The 27,484-nt window shown below is 41.4% G+C and overlaps 1 protein-coding gene across 3 annotated transcripts in view; it reads left to right on the forward strand.

Annotated features, from left to right (window-relative positions):
- Positions 1–24,065, forward strand: part of TRIM8 (tripartite motif containing 8) — a 75,594-nt gene extending 51,529 nt beyond the window's left edge. For all 3 annotated transcript variants that reach the window (XM_072995624.2, XM_020790909.3, XM_020790910.3), the window contains exons 3-7: positions 14,500–14,595; positions 15,686–15,919; positions 19,108–19,139; positions 20,359–20,474; positions 22,680–24,065. In XM_072995624.2, coding sequence (XP_072851725.1) covers positions 14,500–14,595; positions 15,686–15,919; positions 19,108–19,139; positions 20,359–20,474; positions 22,680–23,284 — 1,083 coding nt within the window. In that variant the 3' untranslated portion in view covers positions 23,285–24,065. The remainder of the gene's footprint in view (positions 1–14,499; positions 14,596–15,685; positions 15,920–19,107; positions 19,140–20,358; positions 20,475–22,679) is intronic.
- The last annotated feature ends 3,419 nt before the right edge of the window (positions 24,066–27,484 follow it).

The following is a 27,484-nucleotide window of genomic DNA, read 5'->3' on the forward strand; positions in this document are numbered from 1 at the left end:
CAACGTACAAAAATATCAAATCCTCCAAGGTCTCAGTGAGTTGATACCACCTTCCTCTGCATGATTTTAAACTGAGATAAGACAGTAATTGGGCTGCAGCATCTACAGCTGCACTAATTCTTTTTGTGTGTCCTTGAAAAAGGACCTGAGTAAAGGCACCTGAGAAGTCAGTAGCAGAGGTGAGAAATGGCACAAATTCATTTGAAGTCAAATGTCCGCAGCCCTCCTGCTGTTGATACAAATTATTGAGTCTGGTAGAAGGAAACATCTGCAGTGCTGCATTGTACCATAAGCAATTGTCCTATTTACATGAAGCATTCAGCTTGAAGAGGAAGAATTCTGTGCTGGAGCAGACTGACCATATAGATGATTTGGAAGGTGGCCAGGTTCCATCTGGAACTTAACCAAAAGTGGGATTCAACTTAATTAAAATAAAGAGAAGAATCTGCTCCCACCATCATACAATAAATAAATAAATAAATAAAAATTAAGTGTTAGTGGTTTGGGACACTCTAGTAGCATAAGGAAATAACTGGCTCTTCTCTCTTGACATAAGTAAACATCCTGCAGAAGACTGTGACGTATCTCTCTGTCAAAGGGGCACAGATGCATGCACATTTTCCAAGACTCTTTGCAATAACTAAACATCCCCCCAACACAAATAGTTGTAATGACAGGCATACTGCTATCTGATGATGTTACCTGGTTTGAGTGATCGCATCATTTTTGTAAAAGCATTATTGTATAGAATCTATTTCTCTCTCAGCTGGAAATCAGATTGCCATCAGGCTTTTAATTGTGGCTAACCATATAGAAGGTCTGGCCCCTTCATATGAGGAAAGCCACTGAGAATCCTGCATATCATATCATTTGTGAAATTATAGATTCATTTCCTTTTGCTCCCTGGCCTCCATGCATGAAAAGAAAAAGCAGATAGAGGAGCCAGGTTGCAAGCTTCAACACATGTTTCTGCTTGTATTAAAACTGTTGCCACATGTTATTGTTTCTTTATGTCTTATCTGTATCCAGATAACGCTTGGCACAGGCTGTTGTGGGCATTAGTGTAGTGGAGAATTAGTGGACAGGATGGACATACAGACGTGATTGGATTTGAGTGGTAGGAGATGTAATGGATAATGCTATTTTCATTTGATGCAAATGTTTTGTTAGAGATGAGTCTTTTTAAGCATCGGTTGTGAGAGAGGCCTAAGGCAGCAGTTGTTTCTCGATTGGCATTTGGAGAAATATGATGGAAATTCTAAAATGACTACAGTGGACCCTCGACTTACGGAATTAATCCATATTGAAACGGTGGCTGCAGGTTGAAAAGTCCGTAGGTCGAGGGTCCATTTCTCATAGGAATGCAATGAAAACCCTGTAATCCGTAACCGGCCCAAGAAAAAAATACCCCCCACCAAAAAAAGAAAAGAAAGAAAGAAAGAAAAATGAAAATAAATAGACCTTACCTGTCTGAAGCCTTCCAGGGGCCCTCTACTGCTGTCATCACTGCTGCCCGAGGCCTCCGAGGGCTTCCCCGCCGCTACCGGAGGCCTCACGGGCATCCCTTGCTGCCACCATTGCTGCTGCCCGAGGCCTCTGAGGGCTTCTGCACTGCCACCACAGGCTTTCCGAGGTTCCCCTGCTGACGCAGGGTGGACCAGGCCTACCAGGGGAGGACTTCCCCTGGTTAGGCCCGGTCTACTCCCCGGGAAAGCCTGATAGACCAGGCCTACTAGCGGAGCGGTGAGGGGGATCACCGGATGGGAAATTTTGATGGGAAATTTTGCGGCTGGAGAAGTCTATACGTCAAAAAGTACGTAAGTGGAGCCGCACGCAAGTTAAGGGTCCACTGTATATTCCATGGGTAGACAGCTATCATAGAATCATAGAATTGTGAAGTTGGAAGGGGGCTATAAAGCCAATGGGTCCAACCCTCTGCTTGATGCAGGAATACAAGTCAAAGGATATCTGCCAGGTGGTCATCTAAGTTTCTCTTAAATGCCTCCAGTGTTGGAGCACTCACCACCACTCAAGGTAATTGGTTCATCTATCTTGCTGTTCTAACAGTTAGGAAGTTTTTCCTGATACTCAGTCGAAATCTGGCTTCTTGTAACAGCCCATTGTTGCACGTCCTGCACTCTGGGATGATTGAGAAAGGATCCTGCCCCTCCTCTGTATGACAGCCTTTCAAGTACAGTGGTGCCTCGCTAGACGATGATAATCCATTCCACTGAAATCGCTGTTTAGCGAAATCATCATCTAGCGAAAAGCATTTCCCCATTGGAATGCATTGAAACCTGTTTAATGCGTTCCAATGGGGAAGAATCGTTGTTGTCTAGCGAAGATCGGCCATAGGAAGGCCACTTTGCAAACCACCGATCAGCTGTTTAAATCGCTGTCTTGCGAAGCTTAGGTCCCGAAAACACCCGTTTTGCGAGCACGGAGGGAGCTGTCAAAATTGTTGTCTAGCGAAAATCGGTTTGCAAAGCAGGGACCAAACATTGTCCAGCGAAATTCCCCCATAGGAATTACTGTTTTGCGAACTGCTATAGAGATCGCAAAAACTCAATGTCTAGTGAAAAAACTGTCATGTGGGATAATTGTCTAGTGAGGCACCACTGTATTTGAAAACTGTTACCATATCACCCCTCTGTCTTCTTTTCTCAAGGCTAAACATGCCCAATTATTTTAGTCTTTCCTCATAAGTCTTGGTTTCCAGCCCCCTGATCATCCTTGTTGCCCATCATCCTTCTTGAAGTGTGGTGTCCAACTATGATCCTCCAGATGTTTTTTTAACTAGATCTCCCACAGTTTTAATTATGTTGGCCTTGCTTTGTGGGAGGTGTAAGCCAAGAGCTATCTGAAGGGTCACATTTCCTCTTCATCCCTCCATTAGTTATTTCGACTTCCCGTGTATCCATTTCTTCTTTAGGCTGAGCTGGTTTTCTTCTGTAGGAACACAGGCTGTTGAGAGACTCTCTCCAAAACTGGCAAGCCAGGAATTTTGATATGGAATCTACACTTGAGTAGGTAGTACAGTGTACAACATAAGGATGTGAGAAGTGTCTTCCTGCCCTTGGATTTCTGAAGCATGGCGTTTAATTATTCTGATCTTACCATACATGACTTGAACATTATGGTCCATAAAATTATCTAGCTGGTGCACCTAATTGTTACCTCTCAGTACTGTCATCTCATTTGAGTTGGCCTTGTTTCACAATACTAGCAAAAGAAATCTGGTTTGGACTAACCGTGCCTAGCTCATGCTGCTTGACTGTGGAATATTGTGTGGGGGACTTGCTTCTGTTTCATGAGATACACAACCAATTACCTGGGGTGGAACTCTTTCAAATGTGAATGTTTGATCCGTTCTATATAAGACTGAGGTTTTTTTTTGGGGGGGGGGCACTGTGGATGTTACTGGAAGAATATGATACATTAATAAGTTGCAAACAGTTTTTCGTTACACATTACTAACATGATTTTCATATCATGTTTATGCAAATATCTATGAAACTGCAATTATAGTTGATAATTATAGTTTACCCCTCTGTAGGCCTTACCCAGAGTTAACATTTTTAAAAGTAGAGATTATGACTTTGTTTTGGAAAATACTTTGCTGTGCAAACTTAAAAATCATGGAGAGTATAGGAGAACTGCTTTTATGTCTATTCTCTCATTATTTATACTTTTGCAGTCACTGTATCAAACCCCACACAGCCATGAAACTCTGGATCATTTTGGATCAGCCGCTATCTCTCAGCCTAACCTATTTCATTGTTGTAGGATAAATGTGGATGTGTGTTGTGGTGGAGAAGGGGAAATGTCTCTTAGAGTAGTGAGGGGGCAATGAGTCACAAATATTTTCGAAAGGAGGAGAAAACTTTAGAGTTTCTGGGAAACTGAATCTGCTTATACAGTACTGCATTGCTTATTTATGCCAATGAGTGGCTCTTTGTTGAAGCATAAGCAGATGGGGCTTCCATTGCAGCAGTGGCTGTTATCTGTGGTTAAGAAGATTGTCCCCAGTGCTACTCTTTAAATGTGTGAGGTGAGCCTTGGTTGCTTCAAGAAGATGCAAAATCCTGCCGCACAAGCTGAAACAGATCACATAACTTACTTTCTTTTAGAAGGGGGAGGGCTTTGCTTCTCTGATCCTGTGGCATCTGATTCTGGGAATACACAGGATTCTGCCACTGCGTATTGCAAGTGGGTGGTCTTCTTACTGTTTGTTGTAATGGGAATATGGCTAACAGTTTGTGCTGCTGTTAAGCTTCCTGAAACAGAAGTGTTTGCTAGAAGAAAACTTTAAAAAGTTACATTGTTTAAAAAAAGTAATCATGAGATCAGTACAACATAGGATTTTTTTTAAATGTAGGTACTGTTTTGTTTGATTAATCAGGGTATTTTCCCTAAGAGGAAAACTATGCACTTAACTGTTGGGCTCTGAATAAGGAGTGTGTGTGTTTGTGTGTAATGAAGCAATTTGATCCTCTTAATGAGTAATGCTGTCATGCTAAAAGGTACAAAATTTATTTTAATGACTATCCTTGTCAGTTTCTAGGCTGAGATCTCCAACAGCAAAAGCTGCTCTGAGGAAGTAGAATGCTACTTCCCTTCATTCAGAAGGCTATTGTGTTCAGACACTGCAATTGCGTCTGTGTTCTTCCTGTTCACTATTGTATCGCTGGTTGCTAGGGGAACGAGCTATGGTAACTTAAGAAGAAGAGATTTCACTCCGTGCAGCAAAGGGACTGATGCTGAAGGGGTGCATAATGTCATCCTTCTGTTGCATTTAACATGCTTGTCTTGCCCAGAGTCAGGATGTACAACACACAGTGTATACTTTCCATGAGGCCTGCCACTTGCTTTTGTACAAATTCAACCCAGAGGGCTCTTGTTATTGTGCTAAGAATTCCAGCTTCTCTCTTTTTTTAAGTTTCTAGTTCTCAGTTTGGAGTGATAAATTTGATGTTATGTTACTGGGGACTAACAGATGTTTCACAGCATTAAGGAGTGTAACTTGTGAGGTAGATGTCTCTGGCTAAAATCTTAGTTTAGCCTTGGACAAATTGTTGTTTCTCAGTCTAGTGAAACAGTTCACTTTGTAGTACTATCTTCTTAGCTTTTCCTCTCTCTTATTATTTGGCTCAGGAACCAGAAAATAAATAGAAAGAGGTGTCTAATCCCATTATATCTCATTTTAACCTGGCTCACATATGATTTAGCAATTCTTTAATAAGGCTAGCAGAGCATATGGGTAACATGTCCACCAGCCATGGCTTGCCATACACTGTGTTAATTAAAATAATATGCAAATTAAGTTACATTTGGCAATATGCAAATTATCCTTGGCCCTCTGTCTTATTTTTCCAGTGGAGTTTTCAGTTCCAAACCAAGGGTCTGCCACAACAGTAGAAATTACTATAGAACATTCGGCGATGTAAATTTTTATTATTTTTTGAAAGACCATTTGGCCAGTGTATAAAGAATCCCTGCTCTGCTTTAGAGTTTCTTAATGTTTATAAATGAGAGGAGTTCAAAGGACAGGAATGCAGATTATATTAGTTAAACATTCCTTTATGAAAGGATCCTGTACATGCCCAGGAGGGTAGTGTCCTATAAACTGCTGCATGCAAGGGCAACCTCAGAGAATTGATTTTCCATGTTGACATTCACTGTCTTGGCCACACTCATCAGCTTTCTTCTCAGTCTTTAAGAAGCCAGTGTTGACATTTTGGAATAAGTAATTCATATTTGATACAAAACAAATTTTATGTGGAAAATGAAATAGATAAACAAACAAGTACTTACACATGGGGTATAAGTGAGAGTACAAACAAACCTGTATGTATATAATGGTGAGATTAAAAAGGAAGCTTTTGGGACACTTCATCTAAGTATTCCTTGTAAATAATTGGGTGGCTAACTGGAGAAGTTTCCCTCTTCTTATAAAATAAGTTGTTCACCATGTTTGTTCCAAGCCTTAGAATGCATTTCCAAAATAAGTCTGAAATTGCTTCTAATTTCTTTTTAGAAAGGACACAGAATTTTCTTATTTGAGATTTGCTGTGTTGTCATTAACATTTTTCCTGCTCTGATTCGTGCAATCTGTCCTAGTGGGTTTTCTCACTTAATGCGATTTTAAGATGATAGTTATACATATGTGTTAATACTATGAATGGGGGATAAGTAGGATTTTAAAAATAGTATAAATTAAACAATAAACTAATATGAAATATTAAACTATTGGGAACAGTCTTCTGAAACTGCTTTTTGCACAGAGGACAGTAAGACTGGAAATAGACTGTGTCTTATGAAAACCTAGTACTGTATCTTGTTCTTGTCATTTCTCCCTTTTTGAAGCATGATCTGTTTCACCCAAGTGGAAAAGTAAAACAGGGACTTGAAAGTGTAAGGAGATAGTCCTGACCTAACACTGTGTGATTTCCCCCCTCCCTATAGCTCTCATAGGGAAATCTGTATGCTGAAAAGCACATTCAGATTTTTTATAAACTAGCCACACAGAGGTATTCTCGGAACATTTCTTCACAATGTTCCTACATCTTCTCTGAAGGTTATGCTTTCATTATAAAGAGACTGTATTTATGGATGTGGTGAAAATACGCTATTTCATACCTGGGAGAAATGTGCCACTTCTTTCTTATATTGCATACATATGAGTATAGTTATGCTTCTGATGTGGAATATGTGGATGTGTTTCTGGAGTACTTATCAAATATTTCCTGCTATTTTATTGGTAACCAGGAATGCAAATTCTCCATCCTCCTCTACTGTACTCTGTGAAGTTGGTTTTTATTGCATATTTGTACTTAAAAATACAAGTTGAAGACTGTGTCCTTCCAGGCTGGATAAAAACCTGCTGTGACTACTCTTCTAGGAATGCATGTTAAAACAGAAATAGGTCATAGGTTCTCACTCTTTTCCCATGACATACTAGGTGAGCCTTTAAACAGATATTCTGAGAGGCACTGGCTTGTTGCTCCTTTGTTCATGTAAGGGGTGAGGAGAGTGTCTTCCAGCTCCCCTTCTACATCAGTCCCTCACACTTAAAACTTGATTGATCCCCTGACAACAGTATAAAGGGAGCTGTTGTAAGCAGAACCTGTTTTCCTATTAAGTTCAGTGTTAAAATAGAGATTTGGCTTCTGAAGAATTTTTATAAAAGAAAGACAAGTCTGCCGTCTTCTCCCTCAAGTCTCCTGTTTGTAGCAGGCTTGCTGGATGCGCCTTTCCGGCCTCCGCTGTCATCTCACTTCTCTTGTCATCGCAGCTCTTTTCTCTTGCTTGCCTACTGCTGGGTGTTCCCCTCTAACCACCATAATCTTCTCTCTACTTCTTTTCATCTCCACTCTCTTGCTGTCATACTTGGTGATGTAAAAACACTTGTTTACAGTCCTGGCCAAAGCATTTTTATAAATGAGTTTTGAACTTTGGGGGAGGGTTAAGCTTACATTGGAATGGCCATATTAATGGATGTGGGGTTTTTTTTTTTTTTTGTTTTTTTTTTTTTTTGTAAAGTAGGGAGTTGTTAAGTTGTGCGGGTGTCCCTGCATTTGTGAAGCTCTACACTGTCCGAAGAGTCTGACACGACTAAACAACGACGACACTGTATGCTAAACAATTTGTAATTGTCCCCCAGCCTGTTTGAGCAGATCCAGGAGCACAGAGGCTGTCATGAAAAGGTGGAGGTGGAAGATGAATGTTCTTTGTAAGGATAAGCCATGACCCAAACCACTGTATTATACTAGTGGGCACAATTCTGAGACAGGGGTCACTCTGGCATTTTGAGTCATTCACCAGTCCTAATGCCAAATGACAACTGTACAGTATTCACTATTTTTTTTTTGCCTGTTCTATTTATACTTGCCAGTTGCAACCCTATGGGCTACTGACAAACTCTGTGGCTGTTGCCAAGAGTTTGCCAGTGAGATTTTCAAATCAAGCGATCTCTCACCAGATGGGGCGGGGGTGAAATCAGAAATTGGGAAAAATGCAATCGGCAGTAGGATCCCTAGAGAGGACGATGAAGACTGAGCAAATAGCCAGATAACTAGTGCCCTTCAAGAAAAGCACCTCTACCAGCTCCATCACATGTGGATGCTATATTTTGTCACTGGAGTGAGCCCCTGCTGCGTGTCCAAAATGCAGGGGATCTTTTGTTTCTTTTAAATATAATGCTAAAAGCATTCTTCTTTCTGTAGTGTATGGCAGTGTGCTGCAGTTTGGTGTCATCCGGATATATTGGGCTACAATTCTCAGAAACAAAATATTTTTTGAAAAAAAAAGACAAAAAATGGGGCATCTTAGAGACTAACTGCCCTATTTTAATGTAAGCTTTTGTGGACAAGTCTACTTCCTCAGACAGTGTCCATCAGGAAGAGCAGCTCTACCAGCTCCATCTGATTCTCAATCTCCATTCTCTTAATGGTCAGCTAACATGGTCAGTGATGTCAGTTAGGATGTTGGCAGTGGTAATCCAGCACATCTTAAGGCTATAAGAAGTCTGCTCTGCAGCCTCCAGCATCCAGGAAAGAGATGTCTCAAGAGTAAGGGGTTGGTAACTTGCCTGGAATAGACATGCAAATGCTACACAGTGGTGTCTCCCACATTTGCCTTTCTATTTTAAAGCTTCTCTGATGAGTTGCAAATGCTACTGGCTTCTTTTCCAATGTCTCAGTCTTTCAACACTGGGAGAGGAACCAGGATTCCACCAAATAGGGAACAGTTGAGACAAATGTGAAAGCCTCACTTATTGACTGGATAAGAAAGTCAGGGATTCTGAGTATTTGCTTTCCCCCCCCAACTGGTATTTCCAAATAGATATTAAAAAGTATGAGGCTGTACGGCCATTCCATCACTGCCACCTCCACCCATTTGGGGATACTAGTCTTAACTGATTCCTAGCTCAGCTTTTGCAGAGCTTATCTTAATTAACCAGCAGAGGAGCTGAGCTCTCAGAAACAGCTGTGGTTGCACAGAGCAACTTTACTCGGACAGCATGCATCTCTCATTTCTAAATAGCCAATAATATGGCCATAAGAATCCCTGGATGAAGCACTGCAGCTAAAAAAAAAAATCCAGAAGAGGAGAAAGGAATGAGCAAACTAAAAAGCATCAGAGTAGGCCAAAGTGGGTGTATATTTTTTTTCATTAAAGGGGCACAGTCTGCAAGGGTGATCCTTTTTCGTAAGACAGCTGAAACCAAAGGCCACCTGGCTTTCCCATTCTGTTTGCTGCACTCTCCTGACCATTTCCTCCTTCTCAGGACATGTGCAGGCATTACCGAGGCCTAAGGTGCCCGAGACCTTGAGGGAAAACAAAGCAAGAGCGGCAGCTTCAGTTTTTTTTCCCTTCATGGGTTAAAAAAGAGCCTCGTGGTGCAGTGGTTAAACCGCTATACTGCAGCCAAAACTGTGCTCACGACCTGGGGTTCAATCCCAGGTAGCCGGCTCAAGGTTGACTCGGCCTTCTATCCTTCCAAGGTCGGTAAAATGAGTGCCCAGCTCTCTGGGGGGGGGGGGGATGTGTAGCCTGCATATTAACTTGTAAACCACCCAGAGAGTGCTTGAAGTGCTATGGGGCAGTATATAAGCAGCACGCTTTGCTTTGCTTTCCTTTGCTTTAAAGAGGTAGTGGCCTTTCCCTTCAGGGTAGTTAATCCCCCTTCCCCCGTTTAGACCCAGAATTAATTACTTGATTATAAACCCCAAGTGGTAGTTTATAATAGCAATAATCCCTTCAAAATTAGCCTTTGCTATTGTTTTTCCCTTCTCCCAAAAATCCTATCCTGACATTTTTAGCCAGTTAACATTTCCTCTTGCTCTGTCCCCCTTTGCCTTTTAGTTCAAGGCTTGAAAGGAGGCGTTTCCCTCCCCACCCACCCCCGCCCAAGGCTGATTAAACATAGAGAAAATTAAGGGCAAATGTCTGTGGGTTCTTTGTGGGTTCTTAGTGTCTGTGTCATGTTTGCTGTGGACAGAGTGGGGAACCAATGCTGATCCAGCACCAGCAATTCTTGGCAGGAGGAGCTACATCTCCAGGCCAAGCTGTTGAGCAGCGGAATCAAACTGAGCAGCCATTTTGAATTTGGTTTAAGTAAGTTTGTCTTATCTCCTCTCCCAAGACTTTTACATGAATTAAATACTGCAGAGCATATCCCCCCCCCCGCTGTTAATGGGAGTACACAAAGAGAGGGAGTAGGAATACTTTGAGTTGGTTTAAAGTGTTTCCTCTTCTTTATTTCCATGTCTATAATTGACTTTATTTTTTGTCTTACATTGAAGACTTGTTAACTATTTCAAAGATAACAGCATATTATAGATGTCCCTGGCTTTGTACACGATTTGATTATTATTCTCACCTGATCTGGGCACCATGATCAATAGTCATGTTGATAGGGGATACAGTGAAGCGAAATGCATCAGGAGGCAACCATGCCAAAATGGCTGAGGAGAATGGGAGTTTTGTACAACGCATTCAGAGGGTGCCAGGTTGTAGGAGGCTGACTTGAGAGCAGTGCTAATAGTGGTTATCATCTTGGAAGAGGCTGCCCCTCTTCTCTTTCCCACAGAAGGAAATGCCCTTTGTTAGGATAGTAGTTGCTGATACATTCATATGTTGCCTAAAATATCAAGAAATTATGTTGTTCCTATCAGAATGATAACTGGTTTTACATGTATACAATCTGTGTAGACTTAAACTAATTAAAATCCATACAACTAATTGGCTGGGACTTATTTCATTGGATAACAGCCCTATTTTTTAACTCTAATCCTGCAGCCAGAATAAATTATGCAAATATCAGCTCCACCATCATATTTTATTTATCAGTTGCCTAAAACTACTAGGTACTGCACAATAAATTTTTAAAATGAGTATTCATTGCCTGTAGGCTCACAATTTGAAGTGGACTGACCAACATAGTATGATGAATACAAGAATAAATGGATGGGGTGAGGGGATAGGAGATAAGGAAACAACTGATAGGCCTTACTTTCCTGTGCATTTGATTCTTCATAACTTCATACTCTGAAGATATACAATGGAGTTTTGCAAGTATGATTTTATCTGTGTGGCAGACCTCCTTGATGCTGTTATGTAAGCTACTTGGATTAATTCCTCTTTACTTTCCTGTTCCTCTGAGACAACTAAAGTTTCTGTAGTTATTAGGGTGGTTTGGAGATGGGCACAAACCTCAGTTTAGAAGTTTGTGTCGCTTCATACATGTGGCACCACAGGTTCCGTGTGTCCCCTTCCCCCACCTCCCCAGCTGGATCCCCCACTCACCAGCCAGCGCAGGCTAATCACCTCCTCCTCTTTGGTAGATCACCCACTTAGACGAACAGGCAGGACAGCAAACACATACTCCTGCCTTGGACTGGTCAAACAGCCAAGGAAGAGGAAGAGAAGAGCGTGCTCTGATTGGTGAGCGGGTCATTGGCCAGGGAGGCAGGCCCCGTATATGAACCAACACAAACCTCCAAACCGAGCTTTGTGCTCATGTCTAGTGTGGTTGTGTGTAATACAAAACACTTTCCATCTCCCTTATCATTGCCTTAATACCTGCAATAGAGTACAGAAACATAACACAAAGCACCCTTTAAACCATGTGATAGTGATTTTCTGCTATTTGTTGAAGCCTGGGTCCCATACCTGTAAGCATAATTTTAATAGTTAGAGGTATGGTCAAAAGGGATGACAACGCTTCTTAAGTTATAATTCTAATGTAATGTGGTTATACCATTGTGTGGGGGGGGAGTAATTGCAAGTAACTAATTATTTACAAGTACCGTGTTTCCCCGAAAATAAGACAGGTTCTTATATTAAATTTTGCTCCAAAAATGCATTAGGGCTTATATTTCAGACGATGCTTTATTTTTTTCATGTACAACAATCTATGTTTATTCAAATACAGTCACATCATCTTCTGGTTACTGCACAGTGGTGGAGGGCAGGGTTTCACTTAACTGAGGCTTATTTTTTGGGTAAGGCTTATATTACGAGCATCCTGAAAAAATCATACTAGGTCTTATTTTCACCTTAGGTCTTATTTTGGAGGAAACAGGGTAGCTACTATCAAGTTTTGGAAGGGCAAAGCTTCTGGCTTGCCTTCTTCCTTCATCCCCATCCCTGCCTGTAAGATACTCAAGACAGTGTCCACATATTTTCAGGATCCTACAGTGAGTACATGTATCACAACTCATGGAATAAGTACCACACTCCTTATACAACACACACTTTCTATGGGCAGTTGTATATAGGTGTGCCTGTCATTTTGCCATTATTTGAAGGCAAGCTAATCAAGGATGGCTTTTTGTATGAACGCTGGTGTGGCAGAATAGATAAAGCATTGGACTTGTTCATGTTTGCCTTGCCTTATCTCTTTTCTTGGGAGTTTGAAAGATGCTTTTTCCCTGTGGTGGCCTATAATGTGTGTGGCATTGCTTGTTTGGGCCATGAGGATGTCTGTGCTACAGACCATTTTTATTATACTTCACCTTGATCCTCCTTCTGATTTAGACATTCTGTAATGAAGTGACTGAGCACAAAATTATTATGAATCTGCTTGGATATAAATGCCTGCTCTGAGAAAAATCTCCTTGGGTGGCCTTGAGCACAACTCAGTCTTTCAAACTAACCTACTCTGCAGGGTGACTCCAAGAATCAGCTCCTTGAAAGAAGGGCAGATGAAGATATAACAAACAAATAAACTACCATTATCCATGTGATAGTTGACCAGCAAGAATCAAGGACAAATCTTAATCATCATGTGAAAATGTGCCCATCAGTGCTTTATCTGGACATTGTAATCTGATATATACCTGTGCATTTTACTATTAAGGTTGTTTGCAAAACCCGCTTGTTGATGCCGTAGACAAAGATTCTGCAAGACTGGTTTATCTGGTTCATTATTTTTGCAAGTATTGTAGTTCATGTGCCTGAAATTAGAGCAGCGTTCTCTCTGACACCAAGTCAGCTAGGAAGCTTCGTCATTTAAAGTATTTTCTAAACTTCATGTGAACCAGGGGAGATTCATTGTAAGTATTGCTCTCTTGCCCCAGTGCTAGAAGAGCTTTTGGATTAAACTTTGAGTAAACTTGTGTAACATGGAAGCCTACAAACCATGCATGGCAACACTATGGCTATAAATATAATAGTTAGTCTTTAAGATGTCATCCCATTTTTGTCTTTTTTAACTTTTTATTTCTATTTTGCTTTTACCTATAACCCTTGTAAAGAGTTACAAATACATAAAGTCTTCATTAAAAGTTAAAGTACATTTCTATCCTTTGCATTTTTGTCAGCCACATTCAATAGAACTTAAATCCTAGAAATGCTTGAGCCCTGCCCCCAACTCCTCTATACTATAATGACACATTTCCTCATTAATTACCTTCTGGAACCTATAAAATACTTTTCTTTTTAGGAAGGCATTTAACATGTAATCTGACTGTTGAAAATGTATTTTATTTATTAATCTTAATTTTATTGATAAATATTTAGTTGTTGTTTATTGTTTATTTTCAATAAGAAAATGTTTAATTTGTTAAATATCTTATTTTTGTTGTTTTTAACACCTTGAACTCTTTGGAGGAAGGAGGGATCATCAGTATTTTTAAATAAGTAAAATAAAATTGAAATAACAAGTGAAAATGAAGAAAACAATGCATAAGGGTTCAAACAAGACTTGAGCGAAGCCAAATTATTCTCAGTTGAACTCCTGTATGTATGTATGTGTTCCAGGGTTCCCCATGATTTTAAAAAGAATACCACAGGAGATGGTGGGGCACCTGCCCAGCTGTTTCTGTTGCCCACAAGATAATAGGAGTGAGGAGGTAATAGAACCTTCATGGGAATCAAGAAAAGGGGTAGTTGCCATCATAGCCTTCAAAACAACCCCTGAGATTATATCTCTCTACTTAGATTTCGAAATCTCAGGAAGGGACATACTGTAGTAAGAAAATTGTTGTGTGTTTACAGTGCAGGATGGTCAGACACAACCCTTGGGAAAGCCTTATAATAATAAGCAGGAAAGCAAAAGAAGGGATTTGTTCCCTGTTCTTATGCAAATATCACTGTGTGAGGTCCAAGAGGCTCCCACTGCAGGTAGAATAAGGATTTTTACAGGAATGGGGAGGGGAAGGGAAGTTTACTCAGCTTTTAGATAATTTCACAATGGCTTTTGGAACTGAGCACTTTTATCCACAAGTTGTTGCCTGGCAGTCCATAAAACTGCAAGAATCTGTGTGCAGCTGCTGCTACATTCCTTTGGTTATGCTCTCTGACAAAAGCATAGCAAGTCAGCACAAGGATCTCTCCTCAGTCCTTCCAACCTTCCTTTGTTGTTGTTGTTGTTGTTGTTGTTGTTGCTGCTGCTGCTGTTGTGTCATCTCTTCAGTCTGGTGCTATTGTTGCTGCTGTTGTTTTTAAAAAGATTCATAAGAGCCTTTCCTCTGTTTGTCCCTTCTGTTGCAGAAAATGCTGGTAAAACAGCAGGACCGCCTGGAAGAACGTGAGCAAGACATTGAAGAGCAGCTATACAAGTTGGAATCCGACAAGCGGCTAGTTGAGGTAACTATGATTCTCCTTTTAGAACTAAAGAAGATCCAGAGGCTGCAGTCACCTGTCATGTTCATCTACCAAGCAAAGGTCTTGAAAGGGGAGCTTATATATAGTTAGAGCCTTTGTTAGCAATAAAGAGCCTTTGTAGCAATAATTCAACTCTCCATGCATGGAGGAGCTTAAGTAGAAGTCCATAAGGATAGACTTATAAGACTAATGTTTCGTACGATGCAGTTGAAGAAGCTTTAGCCTTCTTTGTAGGACCATGTTCCCATTAGTCATAGACAGCATAGCCAGTGGTGAAGGATGATAGGAATCTCTCTACAGCAACATCCAAAAGAAGTCATATTCCTCATTCCTGTTCTATAATATCTGAGCAAGCCTGTGAGATCATAGAAAATCCTAAACTAAGTCTTGCATCAGACAGAACAGAACTTCTGGTTTTGTAAGTCAACTCCGATTTCTTCTGTTAATCTGAGGCCTTGCTTTGCTGTTTAAGGACAGATCCCAAAACGTTAGGTCTCTAGTGTTCTGTGCCTTGATGCCTGCCCTGCTGCCTTACACAACAACCAAAGTCATGGCTCACAGCTTCCTTTTGACAGACATACCCTGTTATCTTTCTGTGTATCTGATAATCCATCTGTACTGTGATTTACTAGACCACTAGAGTGGTCGTTTTGACCAGATAGGCAGGGTACAAATACAGTACAATGAATGAATGAATGAATGAATATTGGTTTTCTTCAAAATGGCTAATGATGTTCTCTCATAGCCTACACTTCCAAACTCTGAAGATTGTCCTATGCAATTTTTGAATAACTCTGGATTCCTGCATCTTCCTAAGAATTTCATAAAGCACACAGACCTTTGAAGAGGAAAGTGTTGAAGAGTAGCCATTTGAGTGTCTGAAACAGGGGTGGCCAAACTACACCCGTCCAGATGTTTGACTGCATCTCTCATTAGCTTTGCCCGCATAATCAGCAGTGAAAAATGCTAGGAGTTGCAATCCAACTATTTCTGGCAGACTTTATTTTGCCCAAACCTAGGAAATAGGTGTGAAATACTCTAAGTATTTTTCTTCTTCCTTCCATTCCACCAGGAGAAGGTGAACCAGCTGAAGGATGAGGTGCGCCTACAGTATGAGAAGATGCACCAGATCCTTGATGAGGACCTGCGCAAGACTATGGAGATCCTAGACAAGGCCCAAGCAAAGTTCTGCAATGAGAATGCTGCCCAGGTGTTGCACCTCAGTGAGCGCATGCAAGAGGCCAAGAAACTGCTGAGCTCTGTTCAGGTCATGTATGACAAGACCGAGGACATCAACTTTATGAAGGTGAAGTGGGGGCTGTTTGGGGAAGGGAAGGGTCCAGTGGAGCAGCTTGCCAGTAAAATAAAGGATTTGGCACATAAGATGACAACTTCAACCCAGCAATGGTTGCTACAGACTATTTTCTCCCAGCATGACACCCCTACATTTCCATCTGTAGCCCGAGCCTCACATACCAGTTCTTTTGAAGCCCACAAACTTAACTGTAATCTCTCTCATTACTCCTCCTCAAATTATTCAGTAATATCTCCATCCATATTTACCTGGCATAACGCAACTTCATCTCTCTGAAACATTTGAAACTTGCCTACTGTAGTTGCCCTAAGCTTAAGTGGTGTCCTCTTTGCTGAGGTCTTTCTAGCAACAAGAGAAGCTGAGACAGAAACAGATGATCTATTCATCTGGAAAAATCAGTGATCTGTGCTCATCTGTGTTCTCCCTTGGATATCAAATGCACCCTCCATTTCTGTATTTTTAGGTGATCCATTGTCACCACTAAGATTCAGAAATGTAAGACAGGATTTTGGAAATAGGGAGAGAGGTGGGAAGTAAGAGGACTCTCTTACTAAAAAGTTGGATAAAAGTAGGGTTGGCGTTTTCTCCCCTTTACCTCCATTTTGGCAATAACTTGGGAAAACTACTCATACCTGCATTAAGCTACTTACTGTCTACAGTAAATAACACCATTAAGGTTAAGGGCAACCATCCACATATTTTCAAGGTGTAACTCATAATTCCCTGCATTTGACTACCTCGGCTGGGACTGATTGGAGCAGTAGGCAAAAAATCTGTGGAGAATCAAAGTTACCCACCGGAGTAAGTGCATGCAGATAACTAATCCACCTTCTGTTTTACTACACTGTACACCAATGGTTTCCAAGGTTTTTTGGGGTTTTTTTGCATCATGGCTCTTTTTTAATTTGGAGAAACACTCACACTATCGTGCATTTTAAAATTTAAAAAAAAATGCAAGCACCTAGTGTAAAAAGTGTTCTGAATTAATTTCATGGCATAAAATTTGAAAATTAAAAAAAGTTCAAACTGATAAAGAGACGTTTTTCATGTGAAAATCTCACGGTTTCTTGCCCTGCCCCCTCCCCCATGGTAAACATATGAGTGCCTGCATGCATACTCACACAGAGAGCTTGGAAACCATAGCTGTACACCACATTGCTCTCCACATTTTGGGATGATAATCTTTAACACTTGGCAGGATGATGCAGAGGAACAAGCACCATTCACAGAGAAAAGTCAAGGTTATGTGGTCCTTGGTGGGGGACTTAGAAAAGTGGAGTCACGTGGAAGAATATATTGAGAAGGGGCTGTGTTTCTGCTTCCTTGTTTGTTGTTGAGATGCAGAGTGGTAGTTGGGGAATGCTGGAGATAGAACAAGGAGTCCCAGGTTCACACACCTGTTCTTGCCCTTAAAGAACATTGAGTGGCTTTGGGCCAACCAGCATCTCTCGGTTCTTCCCATCTCATGTGTTAACTGTTTGGATAAAATGGAAGAATGATATGTGCACTATCCCAAACTCTTCAGAGGAAATAGGGGTGGAGGTGGATCACAGACTGGTGACAGTGAAGGATGCCCCCCTCTCCCACTAGACACATGCAGAAACCTTGTTGAAGGTCAGATGGCTGGACCAGTGCCTTCAAACCTCCTACTAAATAACATTTCTTGGGATAAATTAGGCTAAGGGGGAATCTGTCAACAATTCTTTAAGGAGGTGAAGTTATTGTCTACTTGAGATAATGACCTTCAACTTATCAGAACACAATTACATATGAATTGTTCCATATGAAGTTCCCCCAGGGGAAACCCCTTCTGAGTTCAGAGGTAGGATTTGTGCTGCAGATGCTGCTTTTAATAGCTTGCCTTGGTGGGGGATTTCCCTTGCAGCTGGTGGTACACAGACCCTAACAGGTTTCCCCTTCTGGTTTCCCAGTTTGAATTTTCCTGCGTTATACAGGAGACAAATGAATAAAAAGGTCATCTCAGATCTTCTACTCTGTGTCAGGATGGGCCTCATAGCCCCCTTGGGAGTTAATCTCCTTCTCGCAAAGACCAGATGGCCCACTTCTCATTTTAGAAGGATGAGGTGCCCTTGACCTCTTGGACAGTATTGCCTGTCAAAAAGAAGCTTTCCGAGTAAATATCAGCTGTTGATTGGCAGAGTATTTACACCCTGCTAGAGTATATCCCTTTAGCTGAGGTGCTCTTGGCTTCGTTGCACTTCAGCAGGTGTCCAGAGCCAGGCCACCAGAGCACTGGTAGAGTCTGTTGCAAATAATAAGTTTCTATAATCTATTTTTGTGGTGTCTAGAATTGCTTCTGTATTGGTATGCAGGGATTTTTCATGAGGAGGTGGTAGATGATTCATCTGACAAGGGCAGAGGAACAGGTATAGGGAAATAACTACAACAGACCTCTGAGTTCACAGGCAGTCTGTCTCAAACTGTAGCTGAAGGGACAGATTAAAATCTAGGATAAGTGTGGCGTAATATATTCCTACCTCTGTGATCCAGGAAACTGTAGTAATGTCATCCAAACTTAAGAGAAACTTTGCAAAGGAGGCAAATTCACTTTGCCCTTGGCTAAGGCGTTATATAGGCTGTTCAGGATTGAGCTTGAACAACTGGTGGCAGATATCTCAATTCAGCAGAGAGATGGAGAGGTATCAGTAGAACCAGGAGGTAACAGACATTTGATATAATAATAATAATAACAGCAACAGGAAGTAGGAATTGACATAGCACTTCAAAGTTGTTTGTATTTTCTCATTAATTCTCGTAGCAGCCCTTTCAACTTAGTTCAGTGTTCTCTAGAAACTGCATAATACAGACCTAGACCAAAGGCTCAACCTACTGGTACAGCCAGCACTGAGTAGCCTGTAAGGTCTTGCTAAAGTTGTTTTTAATCTTGTAACCACTTTGAAGAAAACAAGACTATACCTGGGATCTTTTACACAAAATATGTGCTTAAACAGAGCTACATTCCCTCTCAGATACTGTTATATGTAAGGGCCGTACAATCCATCGATATGTGAATATTGTGTGGAGTGGGAGAAACATAATTCCTATGAAACCAGCAGGATCAGGTGAGAAGCTGGTGAAAGTAGACAACCTAAAATTGCTGTGCTATGGGAACTGAATGATTGACAACTTCTGATTCCATTTTCTCTGTTGCTTCCTAGAATACCAAGTCAGTGAAAATCTTGATGGATAGGTAAGAAATCTGGAGGGGGTGGTTTGACAATACAGGTAGAGGTGAAAGAAGCTGCGTATGATACAGCAAATCCAAATGAATTCCTGAGGTAGAGCTAACATTTTTAAGGGGGTTATGCTATTCAGACTTTATAAGCTGTTGTTTTACCTATGGTGCTGATACACACTGTAGAAATCCATATTGAATAGATTTGCACACATACTGGGTGGCAAGGTTTTATCCTGACCAGACACAAAATTTTGTTATCTGTTTTTTTTTAAAGGAAACCTGGCCAGAATAAAATACATAATCTTTTAGCTTTCTAGAAACAACATTAAGAAGAAGCTGAATTATAATGCAAGGTCACATCCAAAGGGATGAAATATTAGGAGTTTTATGAAATACATAGAGATTACATGGGAACTAATGATGGAAAGTTAGATCTGTGGAAATGCCAGTAGAACGTGACACAGAATTGTAGTAGGCATGAATAACAAGAGTTTTACCTTGCAAGAGTCAAGCAATGACTATGCAATCTTTCAAATGGGATTCATTCAACAAATGCAACCTTAAAGAGTGTGCCTGCTCAAACTGTACTGGAATCTTTCTCTAACGTGTTATTTGGTTGTAGCCAAAATTAGCTGAAACAAAGAACAGTCATTCCAGCATTGGGTTGCTTTAGGCTCTTCCTTCATACACAAAGCTGAATAAATTCAGATACATAAAATATATTCCTGGGCTGCAATACTGGGCAATTGCAGTGAATAGTTAGTAGTTGTAGAATTGTCTCTTCATAAAGCTGTGCAGGAAAAAGTCTTTTTTTAAAATGGGGCACAGAAAAACAAGGATGGGCAGAGTCCTTGTTGTGGATATGGTGACCAGATGAAAAAGAGGATTGGGCTCATCTACGTTTTAGAAGTTATCTTGAAGATATTTCAGAAGGTGCAGCTTTTAATGCAAGCTATTCTTGCAGAAATTTCTTCTTCCACAGAACTAATGGAGGCAGAACAGCCCTATTCTCTTCTTAATCGAGTCACTTCTTTTCAGGAGAAAGCTTCAGTACTTGAGGCTCCTCCCAAATTAGCAGTATGAGAGAACCTTAGGCAAGAGCTGTGGCATAAATCAGAAGCAAGGGAATTTCAGGTGTATTCGCCACCCCCACCCTAGCTTATGTCCATCAGAGGATAGAAAGGAATATTAGTATCTCAGTCAGTAATGGACTGTAATTTTCCTTCTTAAGGACCCAGAACTGCACAGGAGGCAGCCTGCCCCCTCCGAAGATTGGCCACCTTAATTCTAAGCTCTTCCTGAATGAGATTGCCAAGAAGGAAAAACAGTTGCGGAAGTTGCTGGAAGGTGAGTGATGCCTGCCTTGACCCTTCTTTTTTTCCTCTGCGTGTATACTGGGGATGTCCCTTATGGTGCACTTTACAGTTTGAGAGGGAGAACTCTTTCTGTAGATGACTATGAGAAGCTGCATACGCATACAGTTTATTTGCAAAAAAGTTTGCTTTCAGAAGAAAATGTGAAGGAAACTTAAAGCAAGATACGGAGGGTTTGCTAACAGTGGAGGAAAATTAGTTGGTTGCAAATAACACAAAAAACATAAAGCTGTAGTGTGACTGACAGCTTAATGCAAGGAATGTTTGACCCTTCAGTTGTATTTTCCCATAGCTCCCATCAGTCCCATCCAGAATAGCCAATGGCTAAGTTATAGTGGGAGTTGTAGTCCAAAATAATCAGGTAAGCCAAAGGTTCCCCCACCTTAGCAAGACAGGTGAGAGAAGGTGGACTCCTCAAGGCAGGAGCATATCATGGGGCACAAAGGTGGGACTGGAGCAAGGAATGTCAGAATTCTTGAATCTTGGCTTTACCTGTTAGAAAAGTCACAGTGAGACTGAAGCTCAGCAGGCCTTGTTCTCCTTATCTGCTTATCAACTTCCCTCAACATTCCAATAACATGCTGCTGTTAGGTTGTTTTACACTTCAGCTGTCATCAGCTCTAATTCCACATCTTGTAGTCAGGAATACCAGAATTGGTAGCCCAAACAATCTGGGTGACATCAGGGTGAAGACTCATGCAGAGTATTCCAACCCTGCAGCCCACCTGGCAGGTAGGTGATGCTTGGCTAATACAGGAGAGACAGTAGCTTTAAAGCAAAGCGGATAAAGCACTTTCAGATGCTTTGGGCTGCAAGTCCTTTAATACCTAACCATGGACCGTGCTGCTTGGGGCTAATGAACATTGTGATTTAAAGCATCCAGTGGACAGCAGGTTGTATACTATGCTATAAACATTCTTGTCAGTTTGTTTTTAAACTTTATTTATATAATCATACTGTGACATACTTCTCTGGGCATCTCACAGTTAAAAACTGAAGCACACTTAATGTATGTATTTAAAACACCTTCTGCCTTTCATGGACTCAGATATGGCCGCAATTATGGGATCAGGAAGTTGGAAAAGGAGCCTGTTAAAGGGCTCAGGTTGTAGCTTTAGGTCCTGAGCCCCTGTTCTGGGCCCCAGAAATCTCAAGTTCTGCAGCAAAGAATATCTCTGACTCCCTTATGCAAGCTGGAGAAATACTGTTATGTTAGCACCATCTTAAGATTCTTGGCAGCAAGACTGGTGATAATACCATTTTGTGAAACACATTTCATTTTTTCTGTTCGTTTGTTTATTGTAAGAACTGGAGGCTGGCAGGCAGCTTTGAGATCTAAAACAGGACAGTCCCAGGGCATTGCCTTTGTCTGTGTGCAGTGCTCACCAAGTGCTTGGCATACTGCAGGCATTTGGTGCCAAGTTCTGGAAGAAATTATATGTCCGCAGATTTACAGGTCCACAGCCCTTGCATGAATCATATCCCTGTGTCTGGAGCTTGGTTAATTATCCCAAGATAAAAGCTTATTAACTTGCTTCGGTGTTTGATTTATTTATACCAGGAGTGGACACCAGGAGCCTGGAGGCCACACCAAAAAATTGGGGGGGGGCACACAAAATCACACTCAAAGAAGCCTCCAGGGGTGTGATTTTCCTTTAAAACAAAGGGACATATGCCTAGTTTTAGGCAATTAAAAAAGAATTTCCTCCAGTCACTTGAACAGCTGGATTTTCGTGATACAAAGCAGAGGAGGAAACTTCTCCCCGCATCCACCAGAATGGCTCACCATTCTCTGATTTACATGTTGGAGGAGCTGGAGCATGGCTCCACCTTTCCTAATACGGGAATGGCTTCCGAGTGTGTTAACCAGCCAGCATGGCCGAGGGGTATGCTGGCCAAGGTTGATGAGGATCGTGTTGAACACATCTGGAAAGTACCGAGTTTGTGGAGTGCTACATGAGCTTCCCCCCAGTTTCTATTCTGTTTTTCCATGGCTGGCTGTGAGGCTGTATGTTTCTTTGGCATTCCTTCCAGGGTTTCCATTGCTGTCTTGAAAAATGCGGGCTGGCTCTGTAGCGTTGGCAGAGGGAGAATCTCTTTAAACTGATCACTAGCATGAAGAAGTCCAGGCCAGCCTCGATCGAAGTGACAGTTCCTGTTCTCTCTGTTTTCCCTCCAGGTCCCTTCAGCACCCCTGTGCCATTTCTGCAGAGCATCCCAATGTACCCTTGCAACGTCAGTAACTCAGGAGCCGAGAAACGCAAGCACTCCACAGCTTTCCCCGAAGCCAGCTTCTTGGAGCCATCCTCGGGACCCGTTGCCAGCCAGTATGTGAGCCAGGGGGCTTCGGCTGGCGAAGGCCAGTCTGCACAACCCATGGTGCCTTGTAGCTCCACTCAGCACATTGTAGGACTCCCCAGCGGCCCCCAACCAGTTCACTCTGGCTCAATGTTCAACCCTTCCCACTACCCCAACAGCACATCATCTCAGCAGTCAGTGCTGTCTCAATATGGTGGGCGTAAAATCCTCGTCTGCTCAGTGGACAACTGTTACTGTTCTTCGGTATCCAATCACAATGCACATCAACCCTATCCACGGTCAGGCCACTTTCCATGGACAGTGTCATCGCAGGAATATTCCCACCTTCCGCCTGCTCCTTCCGTACCTCAATCGCTTCCAGGATTGGCAGTGAGAGAATGGATTGATGCATCTCAGCAACATGGACGCCAGGATTTCTATAGAGTTTATGGTCAGCCTTCCACCAAACACTATGTTACCAGTTAACCATCTCGTTTGGATAGAATCCTGCTGATTTTTGAAGATTTTCTTTTCCTAGTTTTCGTTGTTCTTTTAAATCAAATCCAATTCCATTTATCTCTACCACCTGCCAAAGTCTGAAAGGGGCATTGCTGTCATCTCTTTTAATTTAATTAAGTTTTAAAATTCTCCCTTGTATCAGGTGGGGGCGGGGGTGGGGTGGGGTGGGCAAGCTGTGGCGGAAATTAACAAGGATTTCAATCAAGCATCTACTTCTGGATCATGTGACATTTGCTACTTTACAGTTTGCAAAACTTTTAAAGGGACAAATGATCCTTTTCTATTTCAAGATCTTTGGGCTCTTTGGTTTTGCTTTTAATTTTTTTTCCTTCCCACTTTTAAGAGGAGAAAATTTCTATCATTGATTCATTAAGAAATGACACTTGTAGATTTTTTTTAAGGCTGATTTTTTTTGTGTGTTAAAAGGCCACGTATTGTGCATATTGGCAATTTTTTTCCTTCTTTCAGAGATTTGTAAATACACAATGGCAGGAAATGAAATGCACAAAAAAAGGGAAAAGAAACTTAAAAAAAAGAAATTAAAAAAATCTGTTTTAGTTTTCAGGAGGGACGTGTATGGCAAGTTGCACACATTCCTTCCTGTGTTTTGTTGATGCAACTTCCTCTAACAAGCACTTTGTATTAAAAAAAGTGGACTTCCTGTTATAAGGCGCAGGTATTTATTCTGTAACCAATTTTAGAACACACACACAAAAATATTCAAATAAATGTGATCACTTAGTGCAAATGCCTTGTTCTGCTTTGCCTCCATAGGCACTGCTCCGGTCAGCACCTTCTATGGGAGCACAGAAATATTACTCAGACAGAACCTGAATGGCATTTAAAATAGATCATACTCAGCATTATCTGTGTCGTCCAATAGGAATAGAACCAGAAATGCAATGATTGGGTAAATGTTGTGGGCGAGTGGGCAGTCAGTAATGCTTCTATAAAAATCAGGAATATAGTTTCTGTTTGGGTGTTATGAAACACTGGATTGGACACTGAATTAGTGCACTGAGCCACAGGAGTACAAATTAAAAGGTACATGTTATGGGTGCTATATATAAAATAACTGTACAGTGTATGATTGTTTAAATTTGCCCTCCCCCCCCCCAGGAGAAAATAATCTCTCTATTTTTTCCCACACTCATAATCTAGATTTGTTTTCTCTTTTTCCACCAGCAGCAAAATCCTGTGAATTCTGTTCTTGTGTTTTTGATGCTCTAGCTTTAAAAGAAGCAAGAGAATCAAGGCATTGATATTAAAACGGATAAACAAAACAACAGGGGGGGGATGGGTTTATCAAATCAGCAGCCACCCAAGCAGTGCCAAATTCCATCCTGTCTCCATGAGTCAACACTCCATAGTCTGATCCAGGAAGGGGAAATCTTTGCACTATAACTCCCATCTTCTCTCGCCATTGGCTATGCTGCTGGTATGTCAGCCCCATCTTTTTTCCCTATTCTCGTCTATGGTGCCCAGTTGTGTTAAAGCAATGGCAGCTGTATGTCTGTAGAAGCAGGCAGAGAAACCTTGCTTATGTCCAAAGCCTCAGGCATCCATTTTTTATTTATTTCTCATACATTCACATTAATCTGTTATTATTATCCTCCCCCCCCACACACACACATATGCCTAAAGATAACATCACCTAAGCTATGGACAGGTTTGAGGTTTGTTTTTCTCCCTAAGATTACAGTTAGCTTCCCTGTGTGCGCTGGTGACTCAAGCTGGCAATTACAACCAGGTCTCAGGACTGCGGTAATACCATTGTTTTGTCAGTATTTCGATGTTCTCATTATGTGTTGTGTCTGGAAGAAGTAGATGAAGCAATGACTTTTAGAAACTGGTGGACCATTCTGTGGTTTAGCCTTCTTTGGTCATGATCCTCAGTCCACTTAAGTTCATTCTTTTAGTATTTCTCTTGCTCAGGAGGCTTTTAGATGGTAACTTTCATAAATAAGGGAATAAAAATCCAGGATTGTATAGCTGGGTGGGTATTGCATATGGGTTTTTTTTACATTTTAATACAAATTACTTTTTCATATTGCATGATCCATCCTAGATAGTAGTGGTGGTATATGTGTGTTATTTCATTGCTCCTTGTTGCTAGAATAGCCACCTCCAGGGAGGGGGGGTCGCTTTTGTAGCCCCCCCCCCCCAGATATAATTTATTGAGTCATGATAATGGATGTGGTCAAACCAGGTACATGGCTTAAAGTTGCCATGTAAATTCTTCTGGTCCCTGCCATGTTAGGAGAATTAAAACAGTTTGGGTACTTCCAACGTGGCACAGCAGCCAAGGGAGGGGATAATAGGACCAGGTAGTAAAAAAGGAGAAGAGGAGCCATGTGGTGGGTGAAAAATCCTCTTGCAAGAACTGTGGCAGAAATAAATTGAAAAGAAAGGGTGTGGATGGATGGATATCCAGGACTGTTCACCCATGTACCTTTTTTGCTGTTAGAACAATCCTAGGATCCACTTTATATGTGATTTCTAGAGACAGGTTTGCAGTTGTTGCATCTGGCATCTGTAGCATTTTATGTGTACTTGCAAGTTACATAGGGTCTTTATTGCAGCAATTGCTTTGTGGTAGGATGCTCTGGAGCCTGGGTGACTGTTTTTTAATCCTTCCGTGAAAAGTAGCAACCAGGGCTTGGAAACGGGACCATACTGGTTGGGCATTTTCAGCATAGTAGTCCATGGATGAGCCCCAGACACCACTATCATACTTGTTTATTGGTTACATATTTTGGGGGAGGGGGTGAGGAGGACAAAATTCAGAACATGAGACACTACTGAACAGAATGAGACTTTTGTATCACACAAGGTATGTGCAAGCAATTCTGCTGGGAAGCATATGGTGCCTTTTCAGAGGGAAAGATTATTTCTTAATCTAAAACATCATGAAAAGGATTCTACCTCCACCTTTGTAGTGTGGCTTTGTCTTCAGTTGAGTGCTGATTTAAATCTGACTCAAGGAATATGCTGCTTCCATATTTTGTGCTTTATGTGCATAGCCTTGGGTAAGCTGCAGTCCTGTAGTACCTACAGAAGAAACTAGTGGGAAGCAACTTCTGTGTATTCTCTACCTGAAAAACCCTAGGAATTGACTTGATGGCACACACTTGGTGTTACTAGTAGTACTTCTGCTGTAGGTATCCAGGTTCTGAACTGGTTCCCCCAATAAGGGTGTCAGTGGATCTCTAAATGATGGCTTAATTGTGTGCGTCTCATAAATATGGTTGGTCCAAGAAGTGCATAGTTGAGCAAAACTCCAGAGACAATGCTGTCCTCCACCATCTCTTCTGTTCTCTACTGAGAAAAGGCTCGGTTTCTCACAAGCAAGCATCTGTTAAAGATTTATGGGTCCTACCTAAAGCCTGATTGCTTCTCATGTAAGCTACACATGAAACAGTGGAAACTCTTGTGTCACTTTAATTCAATGATGAAGGGTTTCCTCCATAAAATTGTGTTGCCTTTTGCAAACCTCAAGAGGCCTCCTGAATCCTTATGGATAACATGGAAAACACAATCATACTAAGTGCAACCTTTTTACCCAGAGTAGTGGCTGTAGGATAAACTGCACCCAGTGCAATTAATTATTTTGTGCAAGCTCTAAAGGAGTGTGAATTCTTGAAATCTGAACCTGGCAACCCTGTTTAGAAGCTGTACAGGCAAAGCCTTCAAATACTTGTGTGGAGGTGTAGCTACTGCTTTTTAATCTTAATGTATAGGAATTTACTAATTGATGGGATGTCCAGAAGGAGTGAGTAGATACAGGACTGCAACTGAAAGGCTTTTAGGGGTAAAATAAGTATCAGCAGAGGATGAGATGGCTGGACAGTGTCTGCGAAGCAACCAACATGAATTTGACCCAACTCCGGGAAGCAGTGGAAGATAGGAGGGCCTGGCGTGCTCTGGTCCATGGGGTCACGAAGAGTCGGACACGACTAAACGAACGAAAGTATCAGTAGGGAGGGAATTATCTTCGGGATCATCAGTTGTGGGAGAGCTAAAGGTGGAAAAAGGAAGATCTTTCTGTAGCAGGCACCTAATTACCTATTTAGATCAAAATGTTTTCTAGCTGTTGACCAGGTGAGTAATTTTATTTATTTTAAGAGATTAATTGGCTCACAGCAGAGGCTAAGGGAATGGAGACAG

This window comes from Pogona vitticeps, chromosome 3, assembly GCF_051106095.1.
Source record: "Pogona vitticeps strain Pit_001003342236 chromosome 3, PviZW2.1, whole genome shotgun sequence".
Classification (NCBI taxonomy): Eukaryota; Metazoa; Chordata; class Lepidosauria; order Squamata; family Agamidae; genus Pogona; species Pogona vitticeps.